Below are 20,824 nucleotides of genomic sequence, written 5' to 3'. Positions count from 1 at the left end.
TTCAGGCCATGAGTACTCAAAAACTTTACTTTGTCCTTCCATTTCCAGTTTGTTCTCCCCATTCTCTTTGTCCCCTCCACTTGTAATACATATCCTCTCTGTCAACCTCTCCTTACTCTTTCTTCTTCATCTTTCCAGATTATTTCAGCACATCCTCTTCAGCTTTCTCAACCACATTATTCTTGATACCACATGTCTGTTTTATACTTTTGTTATGTATTTGATCAAATCACTTTGCACCACATATTGTCTTCAATTATTTCATTTCCAACACATCCACCCTCCTGTACACATTCTCTTATAGAAGTGATGGCTCTCATCTGTACAACATTGTTGGGGTTACTATATCTACAAACACCCATTTTAACTCTACCAGATAACAACCTCTCTTTCCACATATTCTTCAGTGTTCCCTGAACCTTTGCACCTCACCCACCCAGTGACTTACCTCTGCTTCCATGGTTCCTTTCACTACCCTGTCCACTCCAAAGTTTATGAAACTCTTCTCTTTGTCCTAATTATCTCCAGTCAGACTCTCATCCCAACTAACCTCTTCATCAGCCCTGCTAAACAACATTTACTCTCGGCTTCCTCCTTCCACATACTCTCCCAAACTCATTCACTATCTGCAGTTTTTCATTCTAATCTGCTACAAGTACACAAGCATTGTGTCATTAACAAACAACAACTGACTTACTTCACAGGCTCCCTCAACCCCTACAGACTGACTGCATATTTGCTCCTCTATCACCTGGAACTACTCACTCTTCTCTTTCTGCTTGCCTGCTTGCTTTATACTTGCAATAAAAACTTCTCTGCTTCTAGTAGCTTTCCTCACATACCATACATTTGTAAGACCTTTCAGAAGGAATCTCTATATCAACCCTATCATATGCTTTCTCAAGATCCATAAATGACACATACAAATCATTCTTTTCTCAAAAGTATTTCTCGTATCCTCTTTAAAGCATACACCTGATCTGCACATCCTTATCCACTTATGAAACCTCACTCACTCACACACACAAATTTTTTCATACATATTCGTTATTTCCAGCATTGGCAAGGTAGTGTCAAGTGGATCAGTCAGAATCCATTGTACACACATCCACCACAGCCATGTGTCACAGATAAGGTGAACTCACCACATCCACAATATGCTTCTGAACATGGATATGTCCCACACTACATATTTCTTGCACAAATTGACTCTTTTCTTGTGATGCTTACCAGTTACAAGCAGTTTCGGAAGCAGCCTGCAGCTGTGGTACTTAAGGTCCTCATGTAAGTAGTGTTGCACTGTCCTTACTGACAGATCACTGAGCAGTCTAGGGTTTTTCCTCTTAATTCTTTTGCACTCAAGCATGGATCAAAATCCACTTGACCTTTAATAACAATCAGGGGATATGATGGTTTTTCTGGTCCTTCCAGGGCATTTCACATGGGTAATACTACAAATATTCTCATGGCTTATTTTCCTCGTAAAACACAACTACAGAATCTTTTTTGTCATGTATAAGGTAAATATTTCCAACCATAGTAGGTGGTAGAGGTACAAAAACAGAGGGGGGGAGAGAGAGAGAGAGAGAGAGAGGAATCCAGGGCATAACTGGGGAGCACAAAACATTCCCCACCTCTTGCAGCAGGCTCATGTGGTATGTTTGCATGTCATGTAGTTGCCACTGCTTGTTAGAGGGCACCATCTTAACTGGTGAACACCTATCCATGGGTGGATAGGGGAGAAAGAATACTTCCCACGTATTCCCTGCGTGTCATAGAAGGCATCTAAAAGGGAAGGGAGCGGGGGGCTGGAAATCACCCCCTCTCGTTTTTTGTTTTTTTATTTTCCAAAAGAAGGAAAAGAGAAGGGGGCCAGGTGAGGATATTCCCTCAAAGGCCCAGTCCTCTGTTCTTTACACTACCTCGCTAACGTGGGAAATGGCGAATAGTTTGAAAGAATATATATATTTTTCTTTTTCTTTCGTACTATTCGCCATTTCCCACGTCAGCGAGGTAGCGTTAAGAACAGAGGAATGGGCCTTTGAGGGAACATCCTCACCTGGCCCCCCTTCTCTGTTCCTTCTTTTGGAAAATTGAAAAAAACGAGAGGGGAGGATTTCCAGCCACCTGCTCCCTCCCCTTTTAGTTGCCTTCTACGACACGCAGGGAATTGTCATGTGTAATATGCTGAAACCACAGCCTCCTATCCACAACTAGGACCCATAACCTCAGACAGTTTTATATTTCATTGCTGTCAAAATAACTTGTAAAAGAGAGCTTCACTTTGTATATTGTATGTAGTATTTTCTATTTTTTCCATTTCATTGTTATTTCTATAAAAGTGGCAGTGCGAGAGACAACACAGCCCATGGCAATCATTGGAAAACTACTTGTTGATATGGCTTTCACCTATATTTGAATGTGTTGGTAAAAAAATTTTTTTACAAAAGGTGTAGGGTGCCTTGTGTTTCATATTCTGTTAACTGTACATTTGGGGCATTTTTTAATATTTAGCTTTTTTATCTACCTCTGATGCATTGTAAAATGTGTGCATCTCTCCCTTTGCTGTTAGTTAACATGTAAATATAGGTATAATATTGTACCATTTTATGAACACATTTTAGAATTTATTATGAGTTCAGAACCTCAAGAACATCTGAGGAAGAGCACTGCAGTTATCTATCTATATCAAAATCTCTGATGTCCATATGGTTAACAATTTCATTATTTCAAATCGTGCATCATTATAAAACCAAATAAAATACCAGATATAGAAACAATTATTGGGATTAAACCGAAGTATACATATTATAAATACAAAGGGTATGGGAGTATGAATATATATATATATACATGTACATATAGAAGCTAGAAGCAGTGAAAAGTTTTTATTGAGGATGTAAGGCATGTGTACGAGTAGGAAGAGAGAAAAGTGACTGGATCCCAGTGAATGTCGGTTTGCGGCAGGATGTGGTTATTAGGGAGGTGAATGCAAGAGTTTTGGAGAGAGGGGCAAGTATGCAGTCTGTTGTGGATGAGCGGGCTTGGGAAGTGAGTCAGCTGTTGTTCGCTGACAATAGAGTGCTGGTGGCAGATTCGGGTGAGAAACTGCAGAAGCAAAGAGGATATATGTGTCAGGTATAGGGAACAAGGAGAACTGGGAGACCAATTTGAAGATGGAAGGATGGAGTGAACATTTTTTTGAGAGATTGGGGCCTGAACATGTAGGAGGGTGAAAAGTGTGTATGGAATAGAGTAAATTGGAACAATGTGGTATAATGGGGTTTAATGTGCTGTCAGTGGACTGAACCAGGACATGTAAAATGGCTAACATAAACCATGGAAAGGTCTGTCGGGCCTGGATGTGGATAGGGAGTTGAGGTTTTGGTGCTTTACACATGACAACTCATGTATGGATATGGCCTTTTTCCTGTTCCCTAATGCTAATTCACAGGTGTGTATGTGTGTGTGTGTGTGTGTGTGTGGGGGGGGGGGTAGTGATCAGGTGTAGGGGAGAAGAGAATGTATATGTTGTCTTTTTTTCTTCTTTTTTTTCGTGCATTTGTGCTGTTTCTGTGGGGCTGGATGGCTTCAGGAATGGATGATGGTGAGCAAGAATGAATATGTAAGTGTATATATTTTTATGTATATGTCTGTGCATATATTTATATTTATGTGCATGTGAGTGGATGTCTTTTGTGCTTCCTGTTGCTACCTCCATAATGCAGGAAAAAGCAATCAAGTAAAATAAAATGAAAATCATATTTTTTTTTTCTTTTTTTGCTTTGTCACTGTTTCCCGCGTTTGCGAGGTAGCACAAGGAAACAGACGAAAGAAATGGCCCAACCCACCCCCATACACATGTATATACATACACGTCCACACACGCAAATATACATACCTACACAGCTTTCCATGGTTTACCCCAGACACTTCAAATGCCCTGATTCAATCCACTGACAGCACGTCAACCCCGGTATACCACATCGATCCAGTGCACTCTATTCCTTGCCCGCCTTTCACCCTCCTGCATGTTCAGGCCCCGATCACACAAAATCTTTTTCACTCCATCTTTCCACCTCCAATTTGGTCTCCCACTTCTCCTCGTTCCCTCCACCTCTGACACTATATATATATATATATATATAGCTTTGTCACTGTCTCTCGCGTTTGTGAGGCAGCGCAAGGAAACAGACGAAAGAAGTGGACCAACCCACCCCCATACACATGTATATACATGCACGTCCACACACGCAAATATACATACCTATACATCTCAATGTACACATATATATACATACACAGACTTATAAATATATATACATGTACACAATTCATACTGTCTGCCTTTATTCATTCCCATCGCCACCCCGCCACACATAGAATAACAACCCCCTCCCCCCTCATGTGCGCGAGGTAGTGCTAGGAAAAGACAACAAAGGCCCCATTCGTTCACACTCAGTCTCTAGCTGTCCTGTAATAATGCACCAAAACCACAACTCCCTTTCCACATCCAGGCCCCACAGAACTTTCCACGGTTTACCCCATGTGAAGCATCTGGGGTAAACCATTGAAAATCATATATATATATATATATATATATATATATATATATATCCCTGGGGATAGGGGATTAAGAATACTTCCCACGTATTCCCTGCGTGTCGTAGAAGGCGACTAAAAGGGGAGGGAGCGGGGGGGCTGGAAATCCTCCCCTCGTTTTTTTTTAATTTTACAAAAGAAGGAACAGAGGGGGCCAGGTGAGGATATTCCAAAAAAAGGCCCAGTCCTCTGTTCTTAACGCTACCTCGCTAACGCGGGACATGGCAAATAGTTTAAAAGAAAGAAAAAGATATATATATATATATATATATATATATATATATATATATATATATTTCTTTTTCTTTCATACTATTTGCCATTTCCCGCGATAGCGAGGTAGTGTCAAGAACAGAGGACTGGGTCATTGAGGGAATATCCTCACCCGGCCCTCTTCTCTGTTCCTTCTTTTGGGGAAATATATATATATATATTATTTTTTTTTTTATTATACTTTGTCGCTGTCTCCCGCGTTTGCGAGGTAGCACAAGGAAACAGACGAAAGAAATGCCCCCCCCCCCCCCCCCACCCCATACACATGCATATACATACGTCCACGCACGCAAATTTACATACCTACACAGCTTTCCATGGTTTACCCCAGACACTTCACATGCCTTGATTCAATCCACTGACAGCACGTCAACCCCGGTATACCACATCTCTCCAATTCACTCTATTCCTTGCCCTCCTTTCACCCTCCTGCATGTTCAGGCCCCGATCACACAAAATCTTTTTCACTCCATCTTTCCACCTCCAATTTGGTCTCCCTCTTCTCCTCGTTCCCTCCACCTCCGACACATATATCCTCTTGGTCAATCTTTCCTCACTCATTCTCTCCATGTGCCCAAACCACTTCAAAACACCCTCTTCTGCTCTCTCAACCATGCTCTTTTTATTTCCACACATCTCTTACCCTTACGTTACTCACTCAATCAAACCACCTCACACCACACATTGTCCTCAAACATCTCATTTCCAGCACATCTATCCTCCTGCGCACAACTCTATCCATAGCCCACGCCTCGCAACCATACAACATTGTTGGAACCACTATTCCTTCAAACATACCCATTTTTGCTTTCCGAGATAATGTTCTCGACTTCCACACATTCTTCAAGGCCCCCAGAATTTTCGCCCCCTCCCCCACCCTATGATCCACTTCCGCTTCCATGGTTCCATCCGCTGCCAGATCCACTCCCAGATATCTAAAACACTTCACTTCCTCCAGTTTTTCTCCATTCAAACTCACCTCCCAATTGACTTGACCCCCAACCCTACTGTACCTAATAACCTTGCTCTTATTCACATTTACTCTTAACTTTCTTCTTTCACACACTTTACCAAACTCAGTCACCAGCTTCTGCAGTTTCTCACATGAATCAGCCACCAGCGCTGTATCATCAGCGAACAACAACTGACTCACTTCCCAAGATCTCTCATCCCCAACAGACTTCATACTTGCCCCTCTTTCCAAAACTCTTGCATTTACCTCCCTAACAACCCCATCCATAAACAAATTAAACAACCATGGAGACATCACACACCCCTGCCGCAAACCTACATTCACTGAGAACCAATCACTTTCCTCTCTTCCTACACGTACACATGCCTTACATCCTCGATAAAAACTTTTCACTGCTTCTAACAACTTGCCTCCCACACCATATATTCTTAATACCTTCCACAGAGCATCTCTATCAACTCTATCATATGCCTTCTCCAGATCCATAAATGCTATATACAAATCCATTTGCTTTTCTAAGTATTTCTCACATACATTCTTCAAAGCAAACACCTGATCCACACATCCTCTACCACTTCTGAAACCACACTGCTCTTCCCCAATCTGATGCTCTGTACATGCCTTCACCCTCTCAATCAATACCCTCCCATATAATTTACCAGGAATACTCAACAAACTTATACCTCTGTAATTTGAGCACTCACTCTTATCCCCTTTGCCTTTGTACAATGGCACTATGCACGCATTCCTCCAGTCCTCAGGCACCTCACCATGAGTCATACATACATTAAATAACCTTACCAACCAGTCAACAATACAGTCACCCCCTTTTTTAATAAATTCCACTGCAATACCATCCAAACCTGCTGCCTTGCCGGCTTTCATCTTCCGCAAAGCTTTCACTACCTCTTCTCTGTTTACCAAATCATTTTCCCTAACCCTCTCACTTTGCACACCACCTCGACCAAAACACCCTATATCTGCCACTCTATCATCAAACACATTCAACAAACCTTCAAAATACTCACTCCATCTCCTTCTCACATCACCACTACTTGTTATCACCTCCCCATTTGCGCCCTTCCCTGAAGTTCCCATTTGCTCTCTTGTCTTACGCACTTTATTTACCTCCTTCCAGAACATCTTTTTATTCTCTCTAAAATTTAATGATACTCTCATTTGCCTTTTTTTTCACCTCTTGCACCTTTCTCTTGACCTCCTGTCTCTTTCTTTTATACATCTCCCACTCAATTGCATTTTTTCCCTGCAAAAATCGTCCAAATGCCTCTCTCTTCTCTTTCACTAGTACTCTTACTTCTTCATCCCACCACTCACTACCCTTTCTAATCAACCCACCTCCCACTCTTCTCATGCCACAAGCATCTTATGCGCAATCCATCACTGATTCCCTAAATACATCCCATTCCTCCCCCACTCCCCTTACTTCCATTGTTCTCAACTTTTTCCATTCTGTACTCAGTCTCTCCTGGTACTTCCTCACACAGGTCTCCTTCCCAAGCTCACTTACTCTCACCACCCTCTTCACCACAACATTCACTCTTCTTTTCTGGAAACCCATACAAATCTTCACCTTAGCCTCCACAAGATAATGATCCAGTTGCACCTCTCAGCACATTAACATCCAAAAGTCTCTCTTTCGCACGCCTGTCAATTAACACGTAATCCAATAACGCTCTCTGACCATCTCTCCTACTTACATAAGTATACTTATGTATATCTCGCTTTTTAAACCAGGTATTCCCAATCATCAGTCCTTTTTCAGCACATAAATCTACAAGCTCTTCACCATTCAAAGCATATATATATATATATATATATATATATATATATATTTATTTATTATTTTTTTTTATTATACTTTGTCGCTGTCTCCCGCGTTTGCGAGGTAGCGCAAGGAAACAGACGAAAGAAATGGCCCAACCCCCCCCATACACATGTATATACATACGTCCACACACGCAAATATACATACCTACACAGCTTTCCATGGTTTACCCCAGACGCTTCACATGCCCTGATTCAATCCACTGACAGCACGTCAACTCCGGTATACCACATCGCTCCAATTCACTCTATTCCTTGCCCTCCTTTCACCCTCCTGCATGTTCAGGCCCCGATCACACAAAATCTTTTTCACTCCATCTTTCCACCTCCAATTTGGTCTCCCTCTTCTCCTCGTTCCCTCCACCTCCGACACATATATCCTCTTGGTCAATCTTTCCTCACTCATTCTCTCCATGTGCCCAAACCACTTCAAAACACCCTCTTCTGCTCTCTCAACCACGCTCTTTTTATTTCCACACATCTCTCTTACCCTTACGTTACTCACTCGATCAAACCACCTCACACCACACATTGTCCTCAAACATCTCATTTCCAGCACATCCATCCTCCTGCGCACAACTCTATCCATAGCCCACGCCTCGCAACCATACAACATTGTTGGAACCACTATTCCTTCAAACATACCCATTTTTGCTTTCCGAGATAATGTTCTCGACTTCCACACATTCTTCAAGGCCCCCAGAATTTTCGCCCCCTCCCCCACCCTATGATCCACTTCCGCTTCCATGGTTCCATCCGCTGCCAGATCCACTCCCAGATATCTAAAACACTTCACTTCCTCCAGTTTTTCTCCATTCAAACTCACCTCCCAATTGACTTGACCCTCAACCCTACTGTACCTAATAACCTTGCTCTTATTCACATTTACTCTTAACTTTCTTCTTCCACACACTTTACCAAACTCAGTCACCAGCTTCTGCAGTTTCTCACGTGAATCAGCCACCAGCGCTGTATCATCAGCGAACAACAACTGACTCACTTCCCAAGCTCTCTCATCCCCAACAGACTTCATACTTGCCCCTCTTTCCAAAACTCTTGCATTTACCTCCCTAACAACCCCATCCATAAACAAATTAAACAACCATGGAGACATCACACACCCCTGCCGCAAACCTACATTCACTGAGAACCAATCACTTTCCTCTCTTCCTACACGTACACATGCCTTACATCCTCGATAAAAACTTTTCACTGCTTCTAACAACTTGCCTCCCACACCATATATTCTTAATACCTTCCACAGAGCATCTCTATCAACTCTATCATATGCCTTCTCCAGATCCATAAATGCTACATACAAATCCATTTGCTTTTCTAAGTATTTCTCACATACATTCTTCAAAGCAAACACCTGATCCACACATCCTCTACCACTTCTGAAACCACACTGCTCTTCCCCAATCTGATGCTCTGTACATGCCTTCACCCTCTCAATCAATACCCTCCCATATAATTTACCAGGAATACTCAACAAACTTATACCTCTGTAATTTGAGCACTCACTCTTATCCCCTTTGCCTTTGTACAATGGCACTATGCACGCATTCCGCCAATCCTCAGGCACCTCACCATGAGTCATACATACATTAAATAACCTTACCAACCAGTCAACAATACAGTCACCCCCTTTTTTAATAAATTCCACTGCAATACCATCCAAACCTGCTGCCTTGCCGGCTTTCATCTTCCGCAAAGCTTTCACTACCTCTCCTCTGTTTACCAAATCATTTTCCCTAACCCTCTCACTTTGCACACCACCTCGACCAAAACACCCTATATCTGCCACTCTATCTGCCATCAAACACATTCAACAAACCTTCAAAATACTCACTCCATCTCCTTCTCACATCACCACCACTTGTTATCACCTCCCCATTTGTGCCCTTCACTGAAGTTCCCATTTGCTCCCTTGTCTTACGCACTTTATTTACCTCCTTCCAGAACATCTTTTTATTCTCCCTAAAATTTAATGATACTCTCTCACCCCAACTCTCATTTGCCCTTTTTTTCACCTCTTGCACCTTTCTCTTGACCTCCTGTCTCTTTCTTTTATACATCTCCCACTCAATTGCATTTTTTCCCTGCAAAAATCGTCCAAATGCCTCTCTCTTCTCTTTCACTAATACTCTTACTTCTTCATCCCACCACTCACTACCCTTTCTAATCATATATATATATTTGCATTAAAATCACCCATCACTATAACCCGGTCTCGTGCATCAAAACCACTAACACACTCATTCAGCTGCTCCCAAAACACTTGCCTCTCATGATCTTTCTTCTCATGCCCAGGTGCATATGCACCAATAATCACCCATCTCTCTCCATCAACTTTCAGTTTTACCCATATTAATCGAGAATTTACTTTCTTACATTCTATCACATACTCCCACAACTCCTGTTTCAGGAGTACTGCTACTCCTTCCCTTACTCTTGTCCTCTCACTAACCCCTGACTTTACTCCCAAGACATTCCCAAACCACTCTTCCCCTTTACCCTTGAGCTTCGTTTCACTAAGAGCCAAAACATCCAGGTTCCTTTCCTCAATCATACTACCTATCTCTCCTTTTTTCACGTCTTGGTTACATCCACACACATTTAGACACCCCAGTCTGAGCCTTCGAGGAGGATGAGCACTCCCCGCGTGACTCCTTCTTCTGTTTCCCATTTTAGAAAGTTAAAAAATACAAGGAGGGGAGGATTTCTGGCCCCCCGCTCCCGTCCCCTCTAGTCGCCTTCTACGACACGCGAGGAATGCGTGGGAAGTATTCTTTCACCCCTATCCCCAGGGATAATATACATATATATACATATATACATACATACACATACATATGCACATATACACACATATACATATGAAAAATGTAAGAAATAATTTAGAAAACTGAAACTTCTAGCTTGAAATGAAATGAAAAAATGAATGTCACATAATGGTTCAACCTCTGGCTATGGAAAAGGGAAATGTATAATTTATTTACACAAACGTCAATAGTAGTTCTCATCAATTTAACCACTGTATCAATAAGCTTCAATGTCTAAGCTACATTTTTTCCAATTTCACTATTTTCTTGTCAAAGCACCATGTATGAAAACTATCACTCCAGTAACACAACTATAAACATTTACTTCCCCTTTAAAAAGTTCTGGGGAAGTCTGTCTTGATACACTGCGGGACACTCTACCACCTGGCGAGGTTTGTGTTGCAATGGTTCTTGATTCACAAAGGTAGTAGCATCACTGGTGGGCGGAAGAACATTCTTGAAACCACAGCAAGGATCACAGTCCGTGCAACTCCATTATGATGGTTCTTCTCATGACGCGACGCTTAAGCTGTGACCATGGTTGAGAGCAGCCATTCCTTTTTCTGTATGTTCTGGAAGGAGGTAAATAAAGTGCGTAAGACAAGGGAGCAAATGGGAACTTCAGTTAAGGGCGCAAATAGGGAGGTGATAACAAGTAGTGGTGATGTGAGGAGATGGAGTGAGTATTTTGAAGGTTTGTTGAATGTGTTTGATGATAGAGTGGCAGATATAGGGTGTTTTGGTCGAGGTGGTGTGCAAAGTGAGAGCGTTAGGGAAAATGATTTGGTAAACAGAGAAGAGGTAGTAAAAGCTTTGCGGAAGATGAAAGCCGGCAAGGCAGCAGGTTTGGATGGTATTGCAGTGGAATTTATTAAAAAAGGGGGTGACTGTATTATTGACTGGTTGGTAAGGTTATTTAATGTATGTATGACTCATGGTGAGGTGCCTGAGGATTGGAGGAATGCGTGCACAGTGCCATTGTACAAAGGCAAAGGGGATAAGAGTGAGTGCTCAAATTACAGAGGTATAAGTTTGTTGAGTATTCCTGGTAAATTATATGGGAGGATATTGATTGAGAGGGTGAAGGCATGTACAGAGCATCAGATTGGGGAAGAGCAGTGTGGTTTCAGAAGTGGTAGAGGATGTGTGGATCAGGTGTTTACTTTGAAGAATGTATGTGAGAAATACTTAGAAAAGCAAATGGATTTGTATGTAGCATTTATGGATCTGGAGAAGGCATATGATAGAGTTGATAGAGATGCTCTGTGGAAGGTATTAAGAATATATGGTGTGGGAGGCAAGTTGTTAGAAGCAGTGAAAAGTTTTTATCGAGGATGTAAGGCATGTGTACGTGTAGGAAGAGAGGAAAGTGATTGGTTCTCAGTGAATGTAGGTTTGCAGCAGGGGTGTGTGATGTCTCCATGGTTGTTTAATTTGTTTATGGATGGGGTTGTTAGGGAGGTGAATGCAAGAGTTTTGGAAAGAGGGGCAAGTATAAAGTCTGTTGGGGATGAGAGAGCTTGGGAAGTGAGTCAGTTGTTGTTCGCTGATGATACAGCGCTGGTGGCTGATACATGTGAGAAACTGCAGAAGCTGGTGACTGAGTTTGGTAAAGTGTGTGAAAGAAGAAAGTTAAGAGTAAATGTGAATAAGAGCAAGGTTATTAGGTACAGTAGGGTTGAGGGTCAAGTCAATTGGGAGATAAGTTTGAATGGAGAAAAACTGGAGGAAGTAAAGTGTTTTAGATATCTGGGAGTGAATCTGGCAGCGGATGGAACCATGGAAGCGGAAGTGGATCATAGGGTGGGGGAGGGGGCGAAAATCCTAGGAGCCTTGAAGAATGTGTGGAAGTCGAGAACATTATCTCGGAAAGCAAAAATGGGTATGTTTGAAGGAATAGTGGTTCCAACAATGTTGTATGGTTGCGAGGTGTGGGCTATGGATAGAGTTGTGCGCAGGAGGATGGATGTGCTGGAAATGAGATGTTTGAGGACAATGTGTGGTGTGAGGTGGTTTGATCGAGTAAGTAACGTAAGGGTAAGAGAGACGTGTGGAAATAAAAGGAGCATGGTTGAGAGAGCAGAAGAGGGTGTTTTGAAATGGTTTGGGCACATGGAGAGAATGAGTGAGGAAAGGTTGACCAAGAGGATATATGTGTCGGAGGTGGAGGGAACGAGGAGAAGTGGGAGACCAAATTGGAGGTGGAAAGATGGAGTGAAAAAGATTTCGTGTGATCGGGGCCTGAACATGCAGGAGGGTGAAAGGAGGGCAAGGAATAGAGTGAATTGGAGCAATGTGGTATACCAGGGTTGACGTGCTGTCAGTGGATTGAATCAGGGCATGTGAAGTGTATGGGGTAAACCATGGAAAGCTGTGTAGGTATGTATATTTGCGTGTGTGGACGTATGTATATACATGTATGTGGGGGTGGGTTGGGCCATTTATTTCGTCTGTTTCCTTGCGCTACCTCGCAAACGCGAGAGACAGCAAAATAGAAAAAACAAAAATATATATATATATTATTTCTTTCATACTATTCGACATTTCCCGCGTTAGCAAGGTAGCATTAAGAACAGAGGACTGGGCCTTTGAGGGAATATCCTCACCTGCGCCCCCCCCCCCCCCCTTCTCTGTTCCTTCTTTTGGAAAATTAAAAAAAATGAGAGGGGAGGATTTCCAGCCCCCAGCTCCCTCCCCTTTTAATCGCCTTCTACGACACGCAGGGAATATGTGGGAAGTATTGTTTCTCCATTATATATATATATATATATTTTTTTTTTTTTTTTTTTTATACTTTGTCGCTGTCTCCCGCGTTTGCGAGGTAGCGCAAGGAAACAGACGAAAGAAATGGCCCAACCCCCCCCATACACATGTACATACACACGTCCACACACGCAAATATACATACCTACACAGCTTTCCATGGTTTACCCCGGATGCTTCACATGCCTTGATTCAATCCACTGACAGCACGTCAACCCCTGTATACCACATCGCTCCAATTCACTCTATTCCTTGCCCTCCTTTCACCCTCCTGCATGTTCAGGCCCCGATCACACAAAATCCTTTTCACTCCATCTTTCCACCTCCAATTTGGTCTCCCTCTTCTCCTCGTTCCCTCCACCTCCGACACATATATCCTCTTGGTCAATCTTTCCTCACTCATTCTCTCCATGTGCCCAAACCATTTCAAAACACCCTCTTCTGCTCTCTCAACCACGCTCTTTTTATTTCCACACATCTCTCTTACCCTTACGTTACTTACTCGATCAAACCACCTCACACCACACATTGTCCTCAAACATCTCATTTCCAGCACATCCATCCTCCTGCGCACAACTCTATCCATATCCCACGCCTCGCAACCATACAACATTGTTGGAACTACTATTCCTTCAAACATACCCATTTTTGCTTTCCGGGATAATGTTCTCGACTTCCACACATTTTTCAAGGCTCCCAAAATTTTCGCCCCCTCCCCCACCCTATGATCCACTTCCGCTTCCATGGTTCCATCCGCTGACAGATCCACTCCCAGATATCTAAAACACTTCACTTCCTCCAGTTTTTCTCCATTCAAACTCACCTCCCAATTGACTTGACCCTCAACCCTACTGTACCTAATAACCTTGCTCTTATTCACATTTACTGTTAACTTTCTTCTTCCACACACTTTACCAAACTCCGTCACCAGCTTCTGCACTTTCTCACATGAATCCGCCACCAGCGCTGTATCATCAGCAAACAACAACTGACTCACTTCCCAAGCTCTCTCATCCCCAACAGACTTCATACTTGCCCCTCTTTCCAAGACTCTTGCATTTACCTCCCTAACAACCCCATCCATAAACAAATTAAACAACCATGGAGACATCACACACCCCTGCCGCAAACCTACATTCACTGAGAACCAATCACTTTCCTCTCTTCCTACACGTACACATGCCTTGCATCCTCGATAAAAACTTTTCACTGCTTCTAACAACTTGCCTCCCACACCATATATTCTTAATACCTTCCACAGGTATATATATATATATATATATATATATATATATATATATATATATATATATATATATATATATATATATATATATATATATATATTCATATTCCTATGAGTCCACGGGGAAAATGAACTTTTTGTGTTTCATTTTCCCCGTGGACTCATAGGAATATCTTGATCATGCGCAAAATTGTGATCCTTTCCAATATATATATATATATATATATATATATATATATATATATATATATATATATATATATATATATATGTGGTATACCGGGGTTGACGTGCTGTCAGTGGATTGAATCAAGGCATGTGAAGCGTCTGGGGTAAGCCATGGAAAGCTGTGTAGGTATGTATATTTGCGTGTGTGGACGTATGTATATACATGTGTATGGGGGGGGTTGGGCCATTTCTTTCGTCTGTTTCCTTGCGCTACCTCGCAAATGCGGGAGACAGCGACAAAGTATAATAAAAATAATAAAAAATATATATATATATATATATATATATATATATATATATATATATATATATATATATATATATATATATATATATCGTATAAATGATTATTTACATATTTCAGCTTGTAAATTTTTACTTCATGATTTTTTTCAGGTTTGGTCGACTATACTATTCATTTCATTCAAATCCAATTAAATGAGAGAGTACTACACTTAACATATAGTCAGTTTTGTTTTATGTAGATCGATACAAATTTAATTTGCCAAAATTTTATTTTCAACAGCTCGGGTGTTCAGGTCATCGCCGCAGTTTGGTGTGACGCTTGTAACTTATGAAGTCTTGCAGAGACTATTCTATGTTGACTTCGGTGGAAAGTATGTATTGCGTAATCTCTTACTAAGTATTTAGTAATGTGTTGTTTTTAGGTAGCATGCCTTCTCTTTTTAAACTAATAAATCATTACATATTACCAAATCTTGAAAATAAAACTTTATACTGGAGCATTGCTAATCTGAAACTTTTTGAGCGAGGACATTACATTACATGTGGAAAATTCCACACCTAAACACAGTTTTTTTTCATTATATTAATGGTATTTCGTATTTATTTTACTCTAAAGTACTTATGTGTGGATAAGACAATGACTGCTTATCAGTAGCAGAAGCTGGTGACTGAGTTTTGTAAAGTGTGTGAAAGAAGAAAGCTGAGAGTAAATGTAAATAAGAGCAAGGTTATTAGGTACCATAGGGTTGAGGGACAAGTCAAATGGGAGGTAAGTTTGAATGGAGAAAAACTGGAGGAATTGAAGTGCTTCAGATATCTGGGAATGGATTTGGCAGTGAATGGAACCATGGAAGCGGAAGTGAATCATAGGATGGGGGAGGGGGCGAAAGTTCAGTGAGCGTTGAAAAATGTGTGGGTCAAGAACATTATCTTGGAAAACAAAATTGGGTATGTTTGAAGGAATGGTGGTTCCAACAATGTTATATGGTTGCGAGGCATGGGCTATAGATAGAGTTGTGCGGGGGTAGGACACCAAAGTTAATGGGAACAATCTCTCCATATGTCCAAATGCGATTCAACACACCCTCTTCTGCTCTCTGAACTAAATGGTAATGACATTAGTCTCCATAACTAATGCACACTTTATTCCTTTCATTAATATTGTTAAAAGTGCAGTAGGTTTTATGTTGGATGTACTCTTTTTACATAAAGATAAGCATAAAAGCATAATCTCTCTTGACTGACTTAGTTTTTTATTATATTTATTGTAAATCCTGTTCACTAGTTCTAATGTTGATATTTTTTAGTCGGCCTACTGGATCTGAAGCCCAGCTTCCAGCCACAGCTGCAGATCTTCGTTCAACTAATCCAGACCATATTGGAGGATATAAAGTTGCTGTTCCCATCTTCAGAGGCATTGAATCGAAATTTGGTCTATTTCTTCCACGATATGTGTAAGAACTTGGGGTTACTGTATATATTATGGGAGTTTGTTATGAAATATATATTTAAATTCAAAGCATCATTGTTTTATATTTTATCAAATCCTACATTTTTTCATTTATATATCTTTATAAGTGCTACTATTCATGGAGCTGTCAGTGACAATTTTTTTTTGATTCCCAAAAAGCCATGCAGGGTAAGCACATAATAGAATTTCATTCTTATGCTCTCACTTCAGTAAAAATGATTTACATGAACAAAGTTTTTTCTAACTAGGCTCTGACAGCATTTTGCAGTTGTGGGATAGTATATGTTAGACTATGTACATAAGTGTTCTCATACTTAGTCTCATTCATTTTTAGTAAATTTTCATACTATTTACCTTTTAATTGTACATTTTCCAATTTGTTACCATATTTCCTTGAGGTACATTCTTATGGCTTAATTTTTACTCAAATTACAATCATTTATTCAATATTAGCTCACACTGTTCAGGTTTGACCTGTTGTAATTTCATATGAAGCAAGGATTGCATGAAGATACACTGAATACACAATATAGTCAAGTAGTATTAATGCTAATGTGTCAAGCTTGAATAATGTACTTTCCTGGGTATTCCACCCATAATGCAAATGGTTTAAAGACATAAACTAAAAACTTCTTAGAATTTCATTTCTAATTTTTTTGGTGTCAAAATATTTGTGAATGAAATTGCTCATGTCAATGAAATAGCCATTTTGGACACAAACTTATTGCAAATCATAAGGAAATGATGGCAACTCATGTACATAGTATTGACACTATGCATAATGTACAAATTTGAGTTTCTGTAGTGCACAAACCATTGCCCTGGCGATCTTTCAGATAACAGTTTACTTAATGGTCACTGTGCTCAGGTACATTTATTTTTAAGCATTTGTATGGCAAATTACTATTTTCAGTTGTATGATTACTTAAGCTTGATTATTTGATAAACTGCATCTACTAAACTTGATCAACATAATCCATTAGCTCTTCACTTAGCATGGCTTTGATCATTACTCAGATTAAATAATTAATGGGATGATTTCAGTTTTTATCAAACTGTAGTGTGAACTTGTAGCCATTGCAAATCCTACCAGATTTCTGCATTAATGTTGGATTCATTTCACATATATAGTTTTTGTATTGTCACCTTCAGAAAGTGCTTGGTGGGCAACAGATCAAAGCTTAGGCATGTGGCAGATTTTCAATAGGGTGCAGTTTAATTCAGAGATGGGAATCAGACTTAACAAATTGCCATTGTTTTATAATGACCACCTGATAATAGCCAGGATAATGCATATGATCTTGGTATACAGTTGGTACAGTATCTTTGAACAACTGCTGTTCAGAAATAGATATTTGGCTGAGCAACATACTATAAAAATTTGTATAATGGTTTCTCATTAATATATTTTACCTTTGTATGTTTCTGTAAATCAGTAATTTGTTGGAAGTGTGTGTGAAAGGAGAAAGTTGAGAGTAAATGAGAATTAAAGCAAGGTTATTAGGTTCAGCAGGGTTGAGGGACAGGTTTGTTTAAATGGAGAAAAATTGGAGGAAGTTAAGTGTTTTAGATATCTTGGGAGTGGACTTGGCAGCAAATGGAACTATGGAAACTGGAGCGAGTCATAGGGTGGAGGAAGAATGTGTGGAGAATGTTATCTTGGATAGCAAAAATGGGTCATATGGTTGCAAGGTGTGGGCTATAGGTGAAGTTGTGCGGAAGAAGGTGGATGCGCTGGAAATGAAACGTTTGAGGGCAATACGTGGTGTGAGGTGGTTTGATCAAGTAAGTAATGAAAGGGTAAAGGAGAGGTGTGGATATGAAAAGTGTGGTTGAAAGAGCAGAAGAGGGTGTACTGAAATGGTTCGGATATGTGGAGAGAATGGGTGAGGAAAGGTTGACAAAGAGGATATATGTGTCAGAAGCAGAAGAACACCAAACTGTAGATGGAAGGATGGAGTGAAAAAGATTTTGTAGGATTGGGGCTTGAATACTGCAGAAGGGTGAAAGGCATGCATGGAATAGAGTGACTGGAATGATGTGTTACACTGGGGTCAACATGCTGTCAAAAAAGTTTGTAGGGCCTGGATATGGATAGGGAGCTGTGGTTTTGGTGCATAACACGATGGCTCATGTATGGATGTGAGCGGATGTGGCCTTTATGTTTCCTAGCACTATCCTGCTGACACGGGATAGCAATGCTTGCTTATCAACGGCATCTCAGCTATTTCTCTTCCTTGTACATCAACTGACTGTTCTATGTCTTCTATCTCATTCCTGTATCTCCCCTGATGGTGTAATCATTACACAAAAGTGTACTTGGGAACTTATTGCATTTCATTTTCCTTGTGGTTATCAGCATGTATATAATATGGATGTGGACCTGTGGTTTTGGTGCATCGCATATGACAGCTGAAAAATGAACGTGTGGATAACACCCTTCTTCATCTGTTCCTGGAACTACCTTGTTAAAACGTATTCCCTGCGTGTCGTAGAAGGCGACTAAAAGGGGAGGGAGCGGAGGGCTGGAAATCCTCCCCTCCGATTTATAATTTTCCAAAAGGAACGGAGAGGTGGGCCAAGTGAGGATATACCCTCTATGGCTCACTCCTCTGTTCTCAACGCTACCTCACTAACATGGGATAAGGTGTATATGTATGAAAAAAAAAAAATATATACATTTAGTTTTATTATCTATTATATTTGGTTTGTCAGCATCTCCCGCGTTAGCGAGGTAGCGCAAGGAAACAGACGAAAGAATGGCCCAACCCACCCACACACACATGTATATACATACACATCCACACACGCAAATATACATACCTATACATCTCATCGCATACATATATATACACACACAGACATATACATATATACACATGTACATAATTCATAGTCTGCCTTTATTCATTCCCATCGCCACCCTGCCACACATGAAATAACAACCCCCTCCCCCTTCATGTGCGCGAGGTAGCGCTAGGAAAGACAACAAAGGCCACATTCGTTCACACTCAGTCTCTAGCTGTCATGTAATAATGCACCGAAACCACAGCTCCCTTTCCACTTCCAGGCCCCACAGAACTTTCCATGGTTTACCCCAGATGCTTCACATGCCCTGGTTCAATCCATTGACAGCATTTATATATATTTCTTTTCTTTCAAACTATTCGCCATTTCCCGTGCTAGCGAGGTAGCGTTAAGAACAGAGGACTGGGCCTTTGAGGGAATATCCTCACCTGGCCCCCTTCTCTGTTCCCTCTTTTGGATAATTAAAGAAACAAGAGAGGGGGTAGGATTTCCAGCCCCCCACTCCCTCCCCTTTTAGTTGCCTTCTACGACACGCAAGGAATACTTCCCATGTATTCCCTGCGTGTCGTAGAAGGCGACTAAAAGGGGAGGGAGCGGGGGGCTGGAAATCCTCCCCTCTCATTATTTTTTTTTCATTTTCCAAAAGAAGGAACAGAGAAGGGGGCCAGGTGAGGATATTCCTCAAAGGCCAAGTTCTCTGTTCTTAACGCTACCTTGCTAACGCGGGAAATGGTGAATAGTGTAAAAGAAATATATATATATATATATATATATATATATATATATATATATATATATATATATATATATATATATATATATATATATATATGCCCATACATGCACATACACATACACATTCATTCCTGTAGGAATTTGAGAGTAAATGGGAACAATAGCAAGGTTAATAGGTGTTGCCAGGTAGATGACACGTTAGTTGGGGTATGTTTTCAATATGAGGATTTTTGGGAGGAAGTGGAGTGTTTTTTATACATGGGAGTGGTTATAGCAGAAATAAGTCAGGGTGGATGAGAGGACAGAGGCTCTTGGAGTATTTAGGAATTGTGTGGAGATCGTTATCTAGGATGGCAAAAATGGATATGTTTGGAAGTCCCAACACTGTTCTATGGATGCAAGGCATGGGACATAGATAAGAATGTGTGGAGAAGGATAAATGTGTTGCAAATAAAAAGTGTGGGAACAATATATAGTATGAAGTGACTTGATCTAATAAGCATAAAAGGATAAGAGAGAGATGTGGTAGAAAGAAGTGTGATTGACAAAGCTGAAGTGTGTGTACTGAAATGGTTTGGACATATGATGGGAACGAGTGAAAAGTTGACAAAGTGATGGTTGGGAAAAGAAGGGGGAGACCAAATGGGGGATGGAAAGATATAATAAAACAGAATAAAAATTCAAGTGTTCAGGCTCTGAACATGCAAAAATGTGTAAGGCAAGCACTAACAGGGTACTTCCTATCATAACGGTACCTTCTTCCTAACATTCTATCATCCTCTATTCTGTTCTCTCCACACACACACACG

At 40.7% G+C, this 20,824-nt stretch overlaps 1 protein-coding gene and 1 long non-coding RNA gene across 3 annotated transcripts in view; one reads left to right on the top strand and one right to left on the bottom strand.

The window, feature by feature from the left end:
* aralar1 (calcium-binding mitochondrial carrier protein aralar1) overlaps positions 1–16,524 on the top strand; it is a 432,346-nt gene extending 415,822 nt beyond the window's left edge. The window contains exons 17-18 of the mRNA XM_071684679.1: positions 15,282–15,372; positions 16,309–16,524. Coding sequence (XP_071540780.1) covers positions 15,282–15,372; positions 16,309–16,459 — 242 coding nt within the window. The 3' untranslated portion in view covers positions 16,460–16,524. The remainder of the gene's footprint in view (positions 1–15,281; positions 15,373–16,308) is intronic.
* The window catches only part of LOC139760906 (uncharacterized), a 46,684-nt gene continuing 36,618 nt past the window's right edge, over positions 10,759–20,824 (bottom strand). For both annotated transcript variants that reach the window (XR_011715426.1, XR_011715427.1), the window contains exon 5: positions 10,759–11,090. This is a non-coding gene — a long non-coding RNA (uncharacterized lncRNA). The remainder of the gene's footprint in view (positions 11,091–20,824) is intronic.

Source organism: Panulirus ornatus, chromosome 38 (genome assembly GCF_036320965.1).
Source record: "Panulirus ornatus isolate Po-2019 chromosome 38, ASM3632096v1, whole genome shotgun sequence".
Lineage (NCBI taxonomy): Eukaryota > Metazoa > Arthropoda > Malacostraca > Decapoda > Palinuridae > Panulirus > Panulirus ornatus.
This window is presented reverse-complemented; position numbering and strand designations above follow the sequence as displayed.